The sequence below is a fragment of the Cardiocondyla obscurior genome, linkage group LG05 (assembly GCF_019399895.1).
Source record: "Cardiocondyla obscurior isolate alpha-2009 linkage group LG05, Cobs3.1, whole genome shotgun sequence".
Classification (NCBI taxonomy): domain Eukaryota; kingdom Metazoa; phylum Arthropoda; class Insecta; order Hymenoptera; family Formicidae; genus Cardiocondyla; species Cardiocondyla obscurior.
In genome coordinates this window covers 4,951,613-4,968,563 of record NC_091868.1, presented here as the reverse complement: position 1 = coordinate 4,968,563, position 16,951 = coordinate 4,951,613, and the positions used below count along the sequence as shown (strand labels likewise).

Below are 16,951 nucleotides of genomic sequence, written 5' to 3'. Positions count from 1 at the left end.
TACTATAATAGAAAACGACAAGAAGCGACTATTACTTGTTACTATTGCACGAATATAGTACACTAGCATGAATCATATTAGTATCACAGAAAAAAAATAAAAAACATTTCTATCGAACGACATAAAATATTGACGCATATTTCTGTGAGTATATCAACATCGTGTAATTCATTTTTGTAAAGAATTATATAAATATCTGATATGAAGTTTCTATAGAGATTACTAAACGAAGAATGATGTTATAAAATCTTGTTTAAAATCACGACGTTCGTAAAACGTACGCGTACGAGCAAATAGTCGGACTATTATTTATGAATCATAGCAAACGGTCGAGAGAAAAAAATTTCCTTATCGCGCTTCAGCATACTTTAGCGTATACCATTACTCTTAAATACTGTTTTTTAAATGCTAGACTTTTAGATAGCACTTGGAGGTGCGAAATTAAAAAAAAATATTTAGATACGCTGGCAATTTTTTTATCAAATCTTTTTTTTGACCGAATGACTGTACCGATAACTTCATTTATTTATCTATTAAGTGCGCGATTGAAAGAGATAAGATATGTTTATTACTTAATTTCTGTTATCATTGATTTGAATTGCGCACGTTTTTGCATTATATAAAACTGTCTTTTCTTTGTTTCAGAAGTCAGTCTAAGGCTTCCTATTTGGCTTACCGACGAGAACGTGGTGCTCCCGATAGTGAGGGTAGCTACAAAAGAACTATGTCTCCAACCTCGCGAATGGACGACTGGCCACCTTCTAGGAATCACGACGATCCCGTACTTTTACGTGTCACTCCGCATCATCAATTGCAACAACAGCATCACCATTACAATAATCATCATCAACAGCAACATTCCGATCTCTCCAAGTCATACAGCGTGGACGCTCTTCATCATAGACTGGAGGACAGGTGCCCCCAACAGCAACATTCGGCGGAGGTAGTTAATAAGCTCTCACATGATCTCAATAAAAAGCTCCAGACTAGCGACGCAAGATCTCGGACTAATGAAAACAATAATAACGATAACCTCGAGGATCGGCATCAGCATCACCATCATCATTATCAAGAAAAAAGGCATCCAGAAAAAAGACACAACTACGAGCAACGTAGAGAAAGACTGTCGCCGCAAAGTGTGGAGGTTCTTAATGACAGGAACAGGCAGCTAGAGCGTGAACGTCGGAAGTTGGCAGCGAGCTGCGAGCCCCTACCTCAAAATAGAGAGGTGAGATTATCTCTGGATATTTACCTTTACGTAATAGCGATATTTAAGTACGTGGTTTTTTTTTTTTTTTTGCATTTTAATCTCTATTTTTACGCTAATAAATATAGCGGTGTCAATAATGCGCAAATTCAATTTACATTCAATTTTTTAAATTAAGAATCGATCGCTTTAAATGAAAATTTTGTTAATATCATATTTATTGTGTCAAGTTGTTACTTTCCAGCTTTTTACAAAGTAATTTAGAATAACCCAGGTTTTACATTTACCTACAGAAGCAGCTACGAGAAATCAGCGGTTCCCTTCCAATCACCGGCGATGACTCCTTCCGCGAGAGAAGCGCTACGATCGAGATGACCTCGCAGAATATTGAATTATTAAATCGTCGTAATGAGAAGAAGATTAGCGGTGTGTCGACATCGAACAGCACGATACCCACGTATTCTATCAGTACAACAACGTCGTCAGTCGCCACGAATTACGACAATGGTTGGACTAAAAGGCACGAAACGCAGAACTTGATAGAAGCTGCTATATTTTCCGACAGGCCTCCACCGCCAATAAGTTCACCTCCGAGATCACCGAACAATGTCGAGACTATAAGCCTACGAGGAGCTGTTCCGAGACGATCGGGAAGCTGTTCGAGCACTTCGTCTTCGGGGAGATCGATAGACGCGCGCGTGTCGCCTCGAGCTTTGCTGTCCAGATCGTCTGCTAAGAGTTCTTTCGATTCTCTCACGCGAAACGAAGCTTGGATAGAATATGCCTCCACCAACAGAAAAGTTTCCAGCCCGACTCAAACGGATAACACAGGTTCTTGGAACAGATCCAGTTCGCCGAGCCGGCTGAGTCAATCGAGCGATACGGAATCGCGAATCGAGAGGCTTTCCGCATCTTCGAAATTTAGACCCGGCGCAAGATCGTCCACGTCTTCGATCTCAAGCGTTTCTAAAACATCCTCTTCCTCCTCGCCGAGTTCACCGGTCGAGGAAGATAAGTCGTCGCCGAGATCGTCGCTTTGCGTGTCACCTCAGCCAGGCATAGAAGGATTGACCATGGTACAACGTACCGAGGTTGTGCTTCGGGTGAACGCTACCACCAGTGACGCCGCTTCGCAAACCGATATCTTGGAGGACACGGAGCAGGAATGCGTCAACACATCTCAGCGGCCACTTCCGGAATCTAGGAAAAAATTACCAGAGGAGATCGAATGCGAGGAGCTTAGCAAAGATTTAGCGAGTCAACTCAGCCCCAACGACAAGCTGGTACCTATACTCGGTGAGTTTTTTTCTTTTTTTTCTTACCTTTAGCATTTTCTTTCAATTTAATGAATAATAGTTTTTATAAAGCATTGTCCGTCTGATTTTATTATTTGCTTACCACGTCATTAATTACACGCACGTAAAATTATTTTATTTAATTAAATACGTTGTGTAATGTTTAAATGACCTTCTCTACGTCGCGGAACTCACGTTGACATATATCTACCCAGCTGCTGTTACATTTACTCTGTCTCGCGCGCGCGTTACTCTCGCTCAAACGTGCGGATAATTTACAACACCCTTGCGAGCACGCGCGCACAATTATCATCTGGGACACGGTAGAGTCAAGCATTCGAGGGCAATAACCTTCGGTTTTAATAAGCGCTAATTTAATCAGCGGCACGACACTGCCTTATTCAATTATATGCCATCGTCGGCCGCCGTTGCGATATTCGATGCAGTCTTGTCGCATTATGGCTTCCATAAGAACGCGGAGATCCCTCGAGCGTGAAACCAAGTGTGCGAGGAGGGAAACGCGTACCAAGAACACCTGCTCATGTCCCTTTTTTTCCTGTTTCTTATCAGTTCCAGCGCCAGAGCACAAGAAACCCACCGACTACGTTTCCGGCCTGTTCAGGGTGGAGGCGACCTTGCAGCCACGAACAAGACGACGGCTTTCCTTGGAAGAGTCAATGGCCTCCTGCAGCGAAGACGTGGACGTGAACGATAAAAAGTAAGCTCTTCTTGTTCCCTTGTCATTTTTTCTTTTCCCGCTTTTTTTTTATTAATTAAAAAAAATTTTTTATTTTAGAGTTTACTTAATTAAAACGTGTTTACGAGGCAACTCACGCCGCGCCGATATCCCGCGCGTCGTCTTCATCCGGTCGCTTTGGCAAGGCTCAGCAAAATTGCTGTTACGCAAATAAAATATATACTTGCATAGATCCTTTTGGAGGAACGCCAGATGCGCGCGTATGTTCACACACGCGGAAAGAAAAGTGGCACGTGTCCGAAAATATCTTGCTTAGCTACACGCATATAGAAATTCTTTATCGCACCCATTGCATTTTACGGTTCCCGTCTATTGTTCTTTACTTTTTATGATGCCGCGATTCTTCCCTTTTTCGTCGATCCGGTCTGTCTTGCGCAGCTCACGGACAATACTTCCTCCGTGCTCAGAGAGAAAGTACCGAAGCACTAGGGTCGTTACATAATCTGCCATAAGTGATATTGTCAAGTACTTTTCAGTGTTCGTTCTGTACGCATCATATTATTTGTCAGTCTCCGATGTATGGCTGAAAGTGACGCATCGTGCAAACTGTCCGGTGTGCTTGCAACGATTCCAAACGGGAAATGGAAATGGAAATGGGTCCTCCAGAAAAGTACATATATACAGCCTCGCGTTTTTGTTCCAAACGCTAAAGCGGTCGTGTTAAGTGGCATCGAAAATCAGTCGGCTACGTAACAACTTGTAAATTTAAATTTCACACGAAAACGAAGTGCACCCAAGGACGCGATAAAATCTTTGTTAATAGCTTACGGAGTCGGCCGAAAATCACGAGGGAGAGACCGCGTTACATTAAATTAGTTTTAGCCATACGCACGGACTTTCTACCATAATTTACTCACGAAAAAAAAAAAAAAAAAATTGGTACTTTCGAAAGCAATTTTAGATAGCAGTAAAAGGAGGGGAGGAGGATATGTGTAAATAACTGTTAGAGATAATTTGGAATTATCCATAGGAATTTATTTCCGCTCTTTAACTGTGGTATTTCACTATTTAACACAAACGCAATTTCTAACAAATCACACAATTGGACAACTTTTTTTTTTCTTTTTCCAATAATGCGTTGATTAGTGTGGCTAGATACAACATGCTTTCTTTTCTTTATTACTTTCTCTATTTTTATAGACTTGTCTAGACATACACGATCACGTTTACTTGATAACATCATGGGTGAATTACTTACAGATTAAGGTGAATCTACTCATTTCGTTAAACATTTTTCATTTACAAACTTAAAAACCCAGTACCACATATATAATTTTATTACTCCACGCGGATATATCGCTTACGAAAATAAGCCGTGAATATTACGTCGTAAAATATTCTTCTGCATCCACTCGCAAATCATTCTGTTTCTCCTGCCTCGCCTCGAAAACGTGGAGATTAATTCAATCGTGACTCACGTTCATTGACGCAATTGCCTGTCCTCTCGCAGTGATGACAATTACAGGAATATCTCTGCATAAATACTGCAAAAAAGATGGAGAGAAAGACAGCTCGATTTAGTCTGCATTAACTATCCGGAGGTATAATCATCGTAATAAATTTTTTTCAGGCACGAAACGATACCTTCGGCTCCCGTCACGCCACTGTCAGCCGATTCTACTAGCCCCCTATCCCTCACTTCGCCTTATTTCACGACATCCGAGGGAAAGGCGAGGTTCTTGACGAGATACCCGCAAGACGTCACGGCGGAGGGATTAACACATCAAGAGGATGTGCCGACGGCTGTACCAACGAACAGCCTTGACCTTAGGCAGAAAAAGGTACTACTTCCAAACTAGACTGTTATCTAACTAAGCTGTTCGCGTAACAGATCATTACCTCGTGTCTATTAGATATTTTTGTGTTTTCTTGACTCATTAAATGTCACAACGAAAAGCACGAACATTCTCATATCTGTATTCTGAAACTATGGGCAATTGTTTTTTTTTTTTTTTACCCCAGGAGGAGCTGGTAACGCGTCTCGATAGAAAGCTGGTGGTTCTTAGGGCCGAACAGGAGGCCGTAAGGGAGGAAGGTGAGATGAATGAAACTTTGGGTGCGCGAGTCGCCTCTCGTGTTTCCTCTGTGGCTCGCCCGCCGGAAGCATCTAAGTATCGGAATCACGTAGAGGAAGTCGGCAAGATTACGAGTCTTCTTCTCGGCCTTAGCGGCAGGTTAGCTCGAGTTGAAAATGCCCTTTATGGAATGCCGGCTGACCATGCGGAAAGAGTAAGTATTAAACTTTTCGTTCTCTCGAATTCTTATTGCAAACACTTTCCCGCTGCCAATTAAAAGTAATTACACAGACACATGCGTAATTTTATTTTACAAGCAAGAACTCATTTATTAATATCAAACATATTTTCTGCAGAAAATTTTGGAAAGTAAACGAGATAAATTAATGGATCAATTGGAAGAAGCGAAGATTCTGAAAAGTAATATCGACAAACGTAGCGTCAATATGTCGACGATCCTAGCAAAGTACCTGAATGAAGAGGAATTTGCTGACTACCAGCATTTCATTAACATGAAGGCGAAGCTGATAGTGGACGGTCGCGAAATACAGGACAAGGTAAAGCTTGGTGAAGAGCAATTAGCTGCGTTGAAAGAAGCAATTGACTAGTCGTAACGAGGGACTTACATGCAAGTTATTATGAAATTGATGATTCTTAAATAATCATGCATTTTGCGGTATGAATAATGGCGTTCAGCGTAATGAGTTAACTCAAAAATTAATAAGAATGAAAAGTTACGGGAACACACAAAAGAGAAACAAATATAGAGAAAAAACCCATGTGAGTATACATCTTATATTTTAAATTTACATAAAACTTATTATTCTAGAAATAAAAAAAAAAAAAAATTTTAATTACTTGTAGCTAAATAATTTTTTTTACATCTAGTAGAACGACGTATTGAATTGTATAAAATCAGAAAACAAAATGTATAAAAAAAAATTTTTGCACTTTGCATTTTCACATCATATAACCTTCCCCCCTTAATGCATTTTCTTTACATGTAAAATAATTGTAGATTATGTAATATTTATACATATAATAGAAGTCAAGTGCCTAGTCTTTATTAAGTTTGTGTCACTTTTGTGGTGTTCCCCCAATAATTCAAAGAAAAAAAAATTGTATGAAATATGATATATTAAAAACAATTATAACGCACTACGACAAAAAAAGAATAAAAACTAATTCTCAAATTTTTTTTTAAGATAAACTAAAATTAAAAAGTACAACGATTAATCACTTATAAAAATGCATTTGTAAATATGAATACGAGGAGTAATACGCAATTTTGAATGAAGAAAACTAGAACGTGCGTAAGCGAAAATGAGAACGGTCAATTGAGAACGTTAACATTAGGTAATATGTAACACGGCCGGCTAGTGATACATATATATGTAAATATATATATGTATGTATTATTTTCGTGTACCGATCGACGCTAATAATTATCTTGCGTGAAACGTATTTGAAAATTATTCAAATCAAAATTTTAATATATTTTCTAAATGTATGTGTGTATTTTTATACGCAAATTGTATTTAGAAATGCGGTAAACGCCGTGCAGTGCGATATTCATGTAAATGTAATTAATAAACACTTAAAAATTTTAATAATTTTTTTACATGCTGTTAAAAAACTAAAGAGGCATGTAATAGTTGTGTGTATTTAAAAAAAATTGATACATTTTTAATACAAGATCATTATTTGTGGTGCCTTCTTATATACGACATGTGATATAAGATTAAGAGTTGATGTTCTGTCTAAACTGCGCGGCGTCTAAATAGCTAAGTGATGCAGGCAACCGAAGCGATATTTTATGTGTATATATTATAATAATTGTATTAAGTTAGTGCATATTTTTACATATAATATACACATTCACATATACGCGTACATACATACACGTACACACAAACAACGAATATTATTTTTACGTATTATTCTAACTCTCCCGGAGACCCTCGTGGGCCTCTATGATGCTTGTGATTTTATTTACTCTATACGATCTCACCAAGAAGTTTCGAAACTATCGCAAGACCACGGCTTTAAGTATTCGAATCTTCGTGGTGATCCAGTGAGAAATTTTATGCCACAGTCACCTTAACAAGTTTTTATTTTGTCTTTTTTTCTCTGTCCCGTTTTACATTCTTATTTGTAAATCACGTTCTTTTTTTTATTTTTATTTTTTTTAATACTAATTAATACTCCCTCCTCGCTTATCGCTACTCCACCGAGAGCGGAGAAGAGACTGCAAGCTAAATTATATATATATTGAACCTCCAAGAATCTTTGGGCTCGGTAATGAGACACTTACTGAGGATCCATGGATTTCGACACGGAAACTGTTCAAATCGCATCTCTACGAAAAAATGAAATTATGACAAAAAGAAGCATTGATTTTATTCCGTATATAAATCCAAACTTTTCTTTTCCAGCGACGCTTGTTTATAACGTAAACGTGCTTAATCTCAGACGATATGTAACCCTTGCCGACAAGACAAGCAGCATGTTATTATATGTTTATAATAGCGCGTCAATAATCGGGATCCAGATGACTGCGATGATGACAATTGCACATGAGAAAGACTGAGTACAGGGCATAAAATTTTGCGGCGCATTAGTCAGTTTCTGTTCCTCGTTTACTTCTTGATGTTCGCGAATCGGCTGCGGCGAATGCAGACCGCAAAGATGTTAATCGAAAGTAGCAGCCACCGTTATAATGCTTGCGAACGGCAAAACAGCGTGGCGGCGACATGTCATCGAATGTGACTATTATCTATATTCCTTCCCGTCGTGAATAAGACGGAGCTGTTGTACATAACAAATTAATCGAAACATGGTGCTCTGGATATCTTTTTGTTTTATGAGATAAAACGTTCCATTAATTTGTAAGCCATCACTAGTTAAAGACATAAATATTTTACGTTCTCGCTGTGTACATATTACCACATGTAATTTTAGGCAAAAGCAATATAATGATTATACAGACATATTCGCGTGGTGTCACCTGTAAGCAACAACGGTAAGTCGTTGTTAATTTGGTAATATTATCACCTACGAATGTACTATCAAATCATTACATTAATTACATTTTTGAAAACTCGCTTGCAATAAATAACATGTTGAAATTCAAGTAAAATGACATTCTTTTTTAGGTAAATATCTACAATTACGTCCCCGATTTGATTTCGGCAAGAAATCACGGATAATCTTGCTTTACTAAAAGAAACCATTACGCTATTCTATTTTATTTTATAATCATTATCGTTAATCACTAAACTGTCTCGTTCGAGAGACGAACGACCGAAAGAATGATATTAATAAATTACAGCGGCAATATTTTTCACTTGGACATATCGATCATCGTATGTTATTTCGCTTTATTTTATTTTTATTTCTTCATAGATCAATCAGGTGACGGAAAAAAATTTTGTTAGTTTCGACGAGATTCGCTACGAGTCGCACCGCTACCGTCGCTTCCATTAAACAATTGCTAGCTGCTGGCAAACGATAATAAAGCTTACGATGTCTTCGGTGGGCTCGAATCAATTCGATGTGACGTGATATGCGTCGCGACGTCAGGTAAAGAGAAACGGTAACGTTAGTAACATCCGTCGATGCCGGCGCTGGCGTTAACACCGACGCGACGCCGATGCTAACGCCGACGCTTAGCGTCGGCGTCGACTACCCCTTTTCATTAGACGAGGTGCCATTGCGGAATAGTGATCGCGGCATGTATGCCAAAAGTGAATCCACACCCATGTCTTATATTGACGCATAATTATATACGACATGTTTCCTGTTTCGATACTTTACACTCTGACGTCCTATTTTTACTACTTTATTGATTATTTCATTGTGCTCAACGCGAGAGTTTCGTGTTAATTCTTTTTTTTTTTTTTCTTTTTTTACTGTATCAATACATTCCAAGTGTGACAAATGTGCGTCAAGAGAGAGATTGCGATCTTTAGGTCGCACTAAGCACAATGCTAAGATGTGGTGAGTGTCGTCTAAATGTCTATTAAACTGGTAGTGCGCTAATCACGTGAGGATACGTTTGTAAAGTTGCGAGACTCTTGTAATAATTGTGTGACATAATCCTTGCTTTTTTTTTTTTTTACCGTATATCTTTATTAACTAATCAATTACCTAATTATCTCAATTTTATGAAACGGAAATTTACTGACATTCTTTGATAATGGAAAGTATACTTTCTTTTTACTTTTTTTTTTTTTTTTTCTCTTTTTTTTACAATGTATAATAGACACGGTTGAATGATGAACACCATACACCGCATATTTAAAAAAATATATAGTATATTTATTAAAATTAATTATTGTTATATCTGCAGGATCATAGAAGGGAGGATACATTTTGACAAGAAGTGAGTGAAGGGTAATAGAAAAATCCGTTAAAATGACGCAACTCGCTCCTTAATTATCAGAAAACTGTCTAGTTCAAGAGTGAGCCCGGTGATACCATTATCATAATGAATCGAGAAAACGAGGAAGTATGTTAGCAAGCGCGCAAGCATCTATTCATTTTTTACTTTCTCTTTTTTAATTTATTTTGTCGAACGACACATTTATTATACATATTAAATTTCGCTACGAAAAAATTTGTCTTTGACTTTTAATGTTAAAAATAATTTTAGATTTTTGTATTTAAAAATTAAAGTTATATATCTGAATATAAAAATAATTAAAACTAATTAAAAATATTTTTTATTATTAAAAAAAAAACTATGATTAAAAGCCTAACGAAAAAGTTATCGCGAAAAATTAATTTTAGCAAATGTGCTTTTGCATTTTTCACTTTATACTTTCAAACAATGGCTTTGCATATTAATTTTTCATCTTCAGCAGCGACCGGTCCCTCAAACATTGTGTGGCGTACTGCAAAAGGAGCCAAACTGTAAATGTCTGGTACTAACGGTTCTTATATATGGTTGTCTTGCAGCAATTACATGGTGCAGATGCACTAATGTTACTAAGGTAAGATCAATTATATGTCATGCAATCGATTTCATATAATAATAAGACTAAAATTAATTTAAATTGATTTTTTAAGTGTATTATACAGTAAATGACAAATTTTTTTTTTTTACTTCTTAGATTATGGTCAACTACACTAAATTCCCCATCAAAAGTATAAAACACGTTTCATCTCCCTGTGACGATGGCTATATATATATTCCAGTATGTATAATAAGATAAAAATATAACATTAAGAGGGAGAAAGAGAAAAGATACTGATTTTTCTTTTTTTTTTTTTCTTTCTCTCTCTTTATTACGAATTAATCTCGTCTCTCCTTTTATGTTGTTCCTATAAAAAAAGATTACTCAACAAAGAGTAATATCGATTCTTCTCGTTCCGTTCTTTCCACCGCTTTGCACGCACGCTTGGATGCATGTTGCGCTTCCCCTCAGCTTTCCCGTCGCATCATCATCTTCACTTTTTTTCCCTCTCTTTATTTTATAGGTGGCATTTATGGGGATGCTGTATTTAGTTTACCTGGTCGAGTGCTACCACTCACCAATCAGAATCGATTTACTACACGCGGAGAGTCAGGACAACGTGTTGTCCAAATTGGCGCAGCTAAAGATGGCACAGCCGCGGATATGGTGGAAAGCGGTTTCCTATCACTACGTTCGCAGAAAACGACAGATTACACGTTACAGAAACGGAGATAATTATACCACCACGCAGGTGATGTACTATATTACCGTTTATTGAACTTTCCTCTCTTTTATACCTATAAATGCGAGCTTTAACAATATTTTAAAACTGTTTAAACACTCCAAATTATAAATCCTCTGCTAAAATAAGATTGTAGATTAGGATAGACGAATTTTTTCTTACTCTACAGGTCTATTACGAAAGGGTAAATACACACTCTGCCACTTCTCACTACTATTACGATTATTGTGGAGTAAAAGATATCACCAAGGAATTGATACTTGAAGCTAAGATACCGATCACGAAGATTACGCTCACTAAAGGTTTCGCATTTTCGAACATAAGATCCGCTACGGAATTTGAGGAAGCACGATCGCGATTTTTCGCTGAACAAGTATGGAAATATGTGTATGCATATAATTTGGTGTGATAATTATTGTATTATTATTTTTTGCCAATCACAGAATATGACGGATGCTATGCTTCATTTATATCGAGATCATATAATTTTGTTTCATATTTACGATAAAATAATATGTGCACACTTAGATTTGGACAAGTAAAATTTAAATAAAAAAACGTGAAGAGAGAGAGAGAGAGAGAAATTTTGTAATCAATTTATACAGAAATATAAGTAACTAAAAATTTATTTGTACTCAGGAACTCATTGACGACTATATGGAAATGAGAGAGGGTCTTGATCTTGGATACAATGTTAACACGATGTTAGTTGCCGTTTTTGGTAACCCATGGTTCACAAATCGATACATTTATTGGTGTCTGAGCGCTCTATTGCTTAGCTGGCCATTACGAGTAATCATTGAATACAAAACACAATACGTTGATTATCAGGTAAAGGAAGAATTTACAAATAATACATTATGAGTATCTTTTATGTAGTAATTAGTTTTGACAAAATTAAACACTTTAAATAATTTAAAAATTAAATAAATTGCTTTTTTTTTTTTAAATAAAATATATGATAAAATTAAAAAAAAAATACATATGAATTGTTTGTCAGGTTACCAAGTTGTTTGGCGTAAATTACGATACACCGACCTCCTGTGAACCCATCCATGCGTCTATAAGTCAACTAAGTCAACCAGGCTCTTATATGCTGGCGCCCAGTTATAGCGAGGCATTACTGATGGAACCAGCAACGCCTTGTAACGATAGACAAGAACAAAGACAAGAAAATTGGCAAAATCAAGGAGAAACGAACATCGCGACTGACATGGTGCCTAGTTATTCTGAGGCTCTTCTTTACGAGCGTGCCGAACAATGTGATCGTCGAAATGCAATGATGAATAATAAAGTCACTGCTGGATGCGTGAAAAATGTGATAGCTCCTTGTAATATGGACGATCCGAGGCGAATGTTATCTCCGATGACTCCGATGCCTCCGATGCCGTGCGAATGCCATTGCCCTTGTCCTTGTCACGAAAATACAAATGACTATGATGGTACCAAAATGGACAAACGCAATTTCACGAAGATAGCGATTAGCAAAGAACATTTACCAGCAAACACCGATATCGCCGATACTTTTGAGAGTGAATTAGCAACGTTACGGACAACGGCTGATGGACGATTGCTTCCTCTCACAAATTTAGCTCCTCGTTCTATTAACAATCTTCAAGCCGAAGCATCTCCGAGCAAATGCAGCAGCTGTGGCAGAATTTCGGCCAGCACGCAAACGATCAATCTCGACATCCCACAACCTCCTCATGTTGTCGTTAAAAATAAATCTAATGAAGACTCACATGCTTTGTCAACAGAGTTTCTTTCCGACATAACGACTAAAAGAGACCATCAAATTATATCTCGTGACATTTCTGAACCTAACTTAAAGTTACGATCGGAATTCACAGGGCTCCTGAAGGAGAATAGAAGCCTAAGGAACATATTAGAAAAAGAAGAGGAATCATCAAAAGTTAGTAAAACTAGCTTTACTAACATAGGAACAAATTTTCCATACGAAAGGCCGTATCTTTCTGAACGCCACAGGAGTTTTACAGCCTCCCTTCCTCCTTCTTTGACTCATCATCGGTCTCTTTCCCTTGACGAGGCCAGCGTTTCCCCGAAGAATATGGGCGCCATTCCAAAAACGGAATCGCGTAGCAGGATTACGATGAATCCTATGTCAAATGAAGTCTGCTGGAAGCTTCCTAACTCAAAGACGTACCTTTGTTTGAAGTCAATCTTGAAACAAAATAGACGTAATTACATGTTAGTTACCGCAAACGAATTCCAAAATGTTGCCGAACAAAATATTAATCGTGATCTTGGATATCTTAACAATTCCAACAGAGGTGAGAAAAGCGATTGCAGTGTTCAAATCGATAATTTATCCGATTACTCACGTTCGAGAAAAATGTTGAATCCCAGAAGAAGAATGCCGTCCTTCGATGAGTTTATGTCGAGAAGAAACAAAATGTTTATTAATGATCAAAAAGGAGAAAGCACTAGGTAAGTCTTATTATCCTGTTTTTATCGTATAGCATTTTCAATGATTGGCAATTTTTTTACTTTTTTTTTTTACTGTTATATTTTTTGCAATAATTCTAAGCAGACGATCAATTATCATTAGTGATTATTATTACCATTACTATTATCGCTTATTAATAATTATGGTTGTGCTTTGTTTCTGCTTACTTACCACATAATGGCATATTATGACTGCATTCCGGTATATTATGGCTGTTGTTACTAATTGGTAATTTAACATACAATTATTTTAAATATGAAAACCCTGCACTAAAATGACATATAATATTGCAAGTCACATAAATAATTTAACTTTTTTCCCCCCATACGTGATAAGAGAATTAAGAAACAAGGAATTATAAAAAACATGATACAGATAAATTTTTAAGTTGCTTCTAATATAAAGTCATAATTAAAATATTAATTAAATATTTCTGTATCACCTCTGCACATTACAATATTTTGACAATGTTAAATGCAGAGTGAGTCTTTTTTTCTACTAATTATAAAGTTTTAATCTTCCAACCATATCGTTCTTTCTTTTTATCTCTACACTATGTATGCTTGTAAAAATTAATTTTCCATAATTTAAAATTTAAATATTTATTGCTAATTGCCTATGTTTAATTCCTTGCTATCTATTTCTCATATGTATTCTTAAACCTTCGAGTGCTGAATATTCGCGGCCTATGCGGTCCGTACGGACGGCGCGCGGCTGGCGCTGAGCGCGAATTTGCGTCCACAGTATATATCGATAGATTTCGCTGGACGCATACATGCACCTATAGCACTCAAAGGGTTAATCATTTTTTGCGCTTTTTAGTTTATAATTTTGCAAAGTATTACACTGTCTTATAGTCATTATATGTACATACTATCTAGGTAAAAATAATAATCAAGCTAGCAAGAGCTTAAGAATAAAGCAAAGATTTTGCGTAATAAATAAACGCAATATTTAAGTAGTTTAATGTTTAATCACAATATATACTATAACTCTAAAACACAATGTATTCGAGTGATTAAAATAATTAATATTACCTAATTTTTTCAGAACGCTCATTTTCGCCAGTCCGATACAAGATGTCTTCCCTGGCGATCCCTTCGGTGGCAAGGATATTGTGCCAGTGAGAAATTTGAGAGAACGTAATGTCAGAGAAAACAATCCTGGGAACGATGCGATATTCGGTCAACCAAGTCGATCCTTCGACGTTCCAGACCCAAGATGTTTTCCAACGGATTATACCAAAACTCCACTCTTGCCTGACAATACGCATTCGTTACCACGCGCCGCACGTCCTTCATATTGGCATGAAAAAGAACTCCAGTATCTTTTACAAAACAGACGTCTACACGAGCCAATAGACGTTCCCAAAAGAGTGGAAGAGACGCCACGAGCCTATCGACGTAATATGTCGCTTCCTTCTTACAGTGGAATATCCTCTGAACGCACAAATAGATGGTCGACAAGCTCAAATGAATACGACGATAGACTTCACGAGAGCCATTTGACTAATCCTAAACACTTGTCAAATAGAAGACGTCAGGCAGCTGGTTTATCCAGATCGCTCACTGACAGACGTCCGAAAATGGCTCGTGTCGATAGGAATTTCCGGAGAAGTTTTACAGGAAGGGTAGAAGATTACAGAATGGAGAATGCCTTACGGGCAAATTTCAGTATTGAGACATCGTTGTAATAAGCGCATTGATTTTTGGAGTACCTAATGCACCGATTTCGATTAAATGTGTCCACAGGTAATTCCTCTGCTACGTTAAATATTTTTTTTATAGACATATAATTAAAAAATAACAACAGATTGTAGTCGGAGTTAATCTAGATCGTTGCATTTTGGTACAACTTATTCCTAAATAAGATACCAGTTTATTTTCCCTGTCTATAATATTATAAGCAAAACTGCAATCTAATTTTAGAACAGAGTGTCGCTAAGAATTTAACTAATATGAACTGTCGATACAGCTCAGCCTTAAATTGTTATTCCTTTATTCCATGCAACTTGTGTCGTAAGTATCCGTCCTACTACCTTACAAAATAATCAGGTACGCAAACGAGTTATACAATTTTTCAAAGGACATTCCAATGCAATTACCGAAGGAAATATTATTTTGCGTAGCAAAATTTGATCCGAGGTATGTCCATTAAACGTATCTCGAAAAATGTTCAGGTATCTAGAATTTATGTAAAATTTTAAGATATGCTAAGTTAAGAATACACTGATGCCTATATATCCGTTCATAAGATGTCTATGCAAAACGATGAATATTCTTAGAATATAATTATATAACGAAATTCGATTTAAACAATATCCATTGGATATTTCTAAATGCCTTTTGTGCGATCATATACTGATCAATGCAATTGAACAAATTCATTGAATACGCTCATTTTTAATATTTATCTAGAATATCTCAGAGAAAATTGAATTTTTATTCAATATTAATATAAAAATGTTTTCAAATTAAATGCATGTTTCTTTTTTTCTTGTTTAACAGATTGAAATTAAGTAGCTGGTAATGTCAGGCAGCATTGCCGAAGATGCAGAGTGATATAAAATCTCTAAGATTACTGTTTTAATTTTAAAATAATAAAATTTTTATGTTTTTTTGTTAGATTTTGTTTCTTTCAAAATATTTTAGATCGGTATTTAAATAGATTACTCAAAAGGAAGTCACTTAAAGTGGTAAATTAAGATTAAGCTTAGCATGTGTACGCAGAAAGAAGATTTCGAATTTCAGTGCCGCCCAAAATCTATTTAAAAGAGTGAAACCACTTTGCAAAGATTTAAAATAATAATTCGCTTTTTTGTGATATATTGCATAAATTAAATAAAGTATCAAAAGATGTTTTTTATACAAGTTTTATAGTAAGATTTCTAACTGCATTTATCTTTTAAAATAAATTTTAAAAAATTTATTCTTTGCATTCCTTCTATGCACAGTAGGTATATATGAAGTCACAATAGAATAAAGTTTATGCGTTTTTATTTTACATCTATCCATGTGTGTTCGTAAATAAATATACTGCACTACAAGAATATTCGACGGAAAATGTTAGCTTTATAGATTCTTAATCTTAATTAAATGCATGTACGTATAAAATAAATTTTAATGGACAAATTAACTTTTTACTGCAGGAGGCGCAATAACACAGGGAAAAAAAAATAATTGGGCTGTCCTATATATATATGCTACACAATTCAGCGAATATTAAAAAACAAAATTGTTCATACAGTGAAAAAATATTAAAAAATCTTGTTATAAATAATCAATTTTATTTTAATATATGTTATGTAATATTTAATAAAATTAATGTTCAAACGAAATAAATACATATAGATGAAGTAATGTTTGCAGCTTACAAAATTTGTATTATCCGCAAGAGTAAATGTCACCGAATTACACAAATTTTTATATAAAAAAAGTCACTTTAATAACAATAAAATGTATATACTCTTTCCTTTCCAGCGACTTAGCGAAAATTTTTTCTACACGCACA

The 16,951-nt window shown here is 36.0% G+C and overlaps 2 protein-coding genes across 6 annotated transcripts in view; both read left to right on the top strand.

The window, feature by feature from the left end:
• Nucleotides 1-8,422, top strand: part of Shrm (shroom) — a 102,411-nt gene extending 93,989 nt beyond the window's left edge. For 3 of the 4 annotated variants that reach the window (XM_070656884.1, XM_070656883.1, XM_070656882.1), the window contains exons 8-13: nt 646-1,228; nt 1,501-2,503; nt 3,073-3,220; nt 4,830-5,040; nt 5,222-5,488; nt 5,631-8,421. In XM_070656884.1, the coding sequence (XP_070512985.1) occupies nt 646-1,228; nt 1,501-2,503; nt 3,073-3,220; nt 4,830-5,040; nt 5,222-5,488; nt 5,631-5,882 (2,464 nt within the window). In that variant the 3' untranslated portion in view covers nt 5,883-8,421. Of the gene's footprint in view, nt 1-645; nt 1,229-1,500; nt 2,504-3,072; nt 3,221-4,829; nt 5,041-5,221; nt 5,489-5,630 lie in introns of all 4 variants that reach the window. The other variant, XM_070656881.1, reaches the window with a different exon arrangement.
• A 522-nt stretch (nt 8,423-8,944) lies between these two features.
• Nucleotides 8,945-16,938, top strand: LOC139102759 (uncharacterized). Of its 2 annotated transcripts, none has more exons than XM_070656886.1 (9): nt 8,945-9,273; nt 9,626-9,784; nt 10,137-10,268; nt 10,389-10,472; nt 10,756-10,983; nt 11,144-11,347; nt 11,614-11,805; nt 11,975-13,422; nt 14,510-16,938. In XM_070656886.1, the coding sequence occupies exons 2-9, from the start codon at nt 9,764-9,766 to the stop codon at nt 15,132-15,134; spliced, it is 2,934 nt and encodes a 977-aa protein (XP_070512987.1). In that variant the 5' UTR covers nt 8,945-9,273; nt 9,626-9,763; the 3' UTR covers nt 15,135-16,938. The 2 variants fall into 2 exon arrangements, with proteins under 2 accessions (XP_070512987.1, XP_070512986.1); XM_070656885.1 differs by having other exon boundaries at nt 8,946-9,273; nt 14,492-16,938.
• Nucleotides 16,939-16,951: the final 13 nt, after the last annotated feature.

Excerpts from the sequence above, each read along its gene's own strand:
- LOC139102759 (XM_070656885.1), top strand. The coding sequence starts at position 9,764 with ATGAATCGAGAAAACGAGGAA. Across the intron at positions 9,785-10,136 it reads TGAATCGAGAAAACGAGGAA|CAGCGACCGGTCCCTCAAAC; the intron begins GTATGTTAGCAA and ends TTTCATCTTCAG. Across the intron at positions 13,423-14,491 it reads CAAAAAGGAGAAAGCACTAG|AACGCTCATTTTCGCCAGTC; the intron begins GTAAGTCTTATT and ends TAATTTTTTCAG.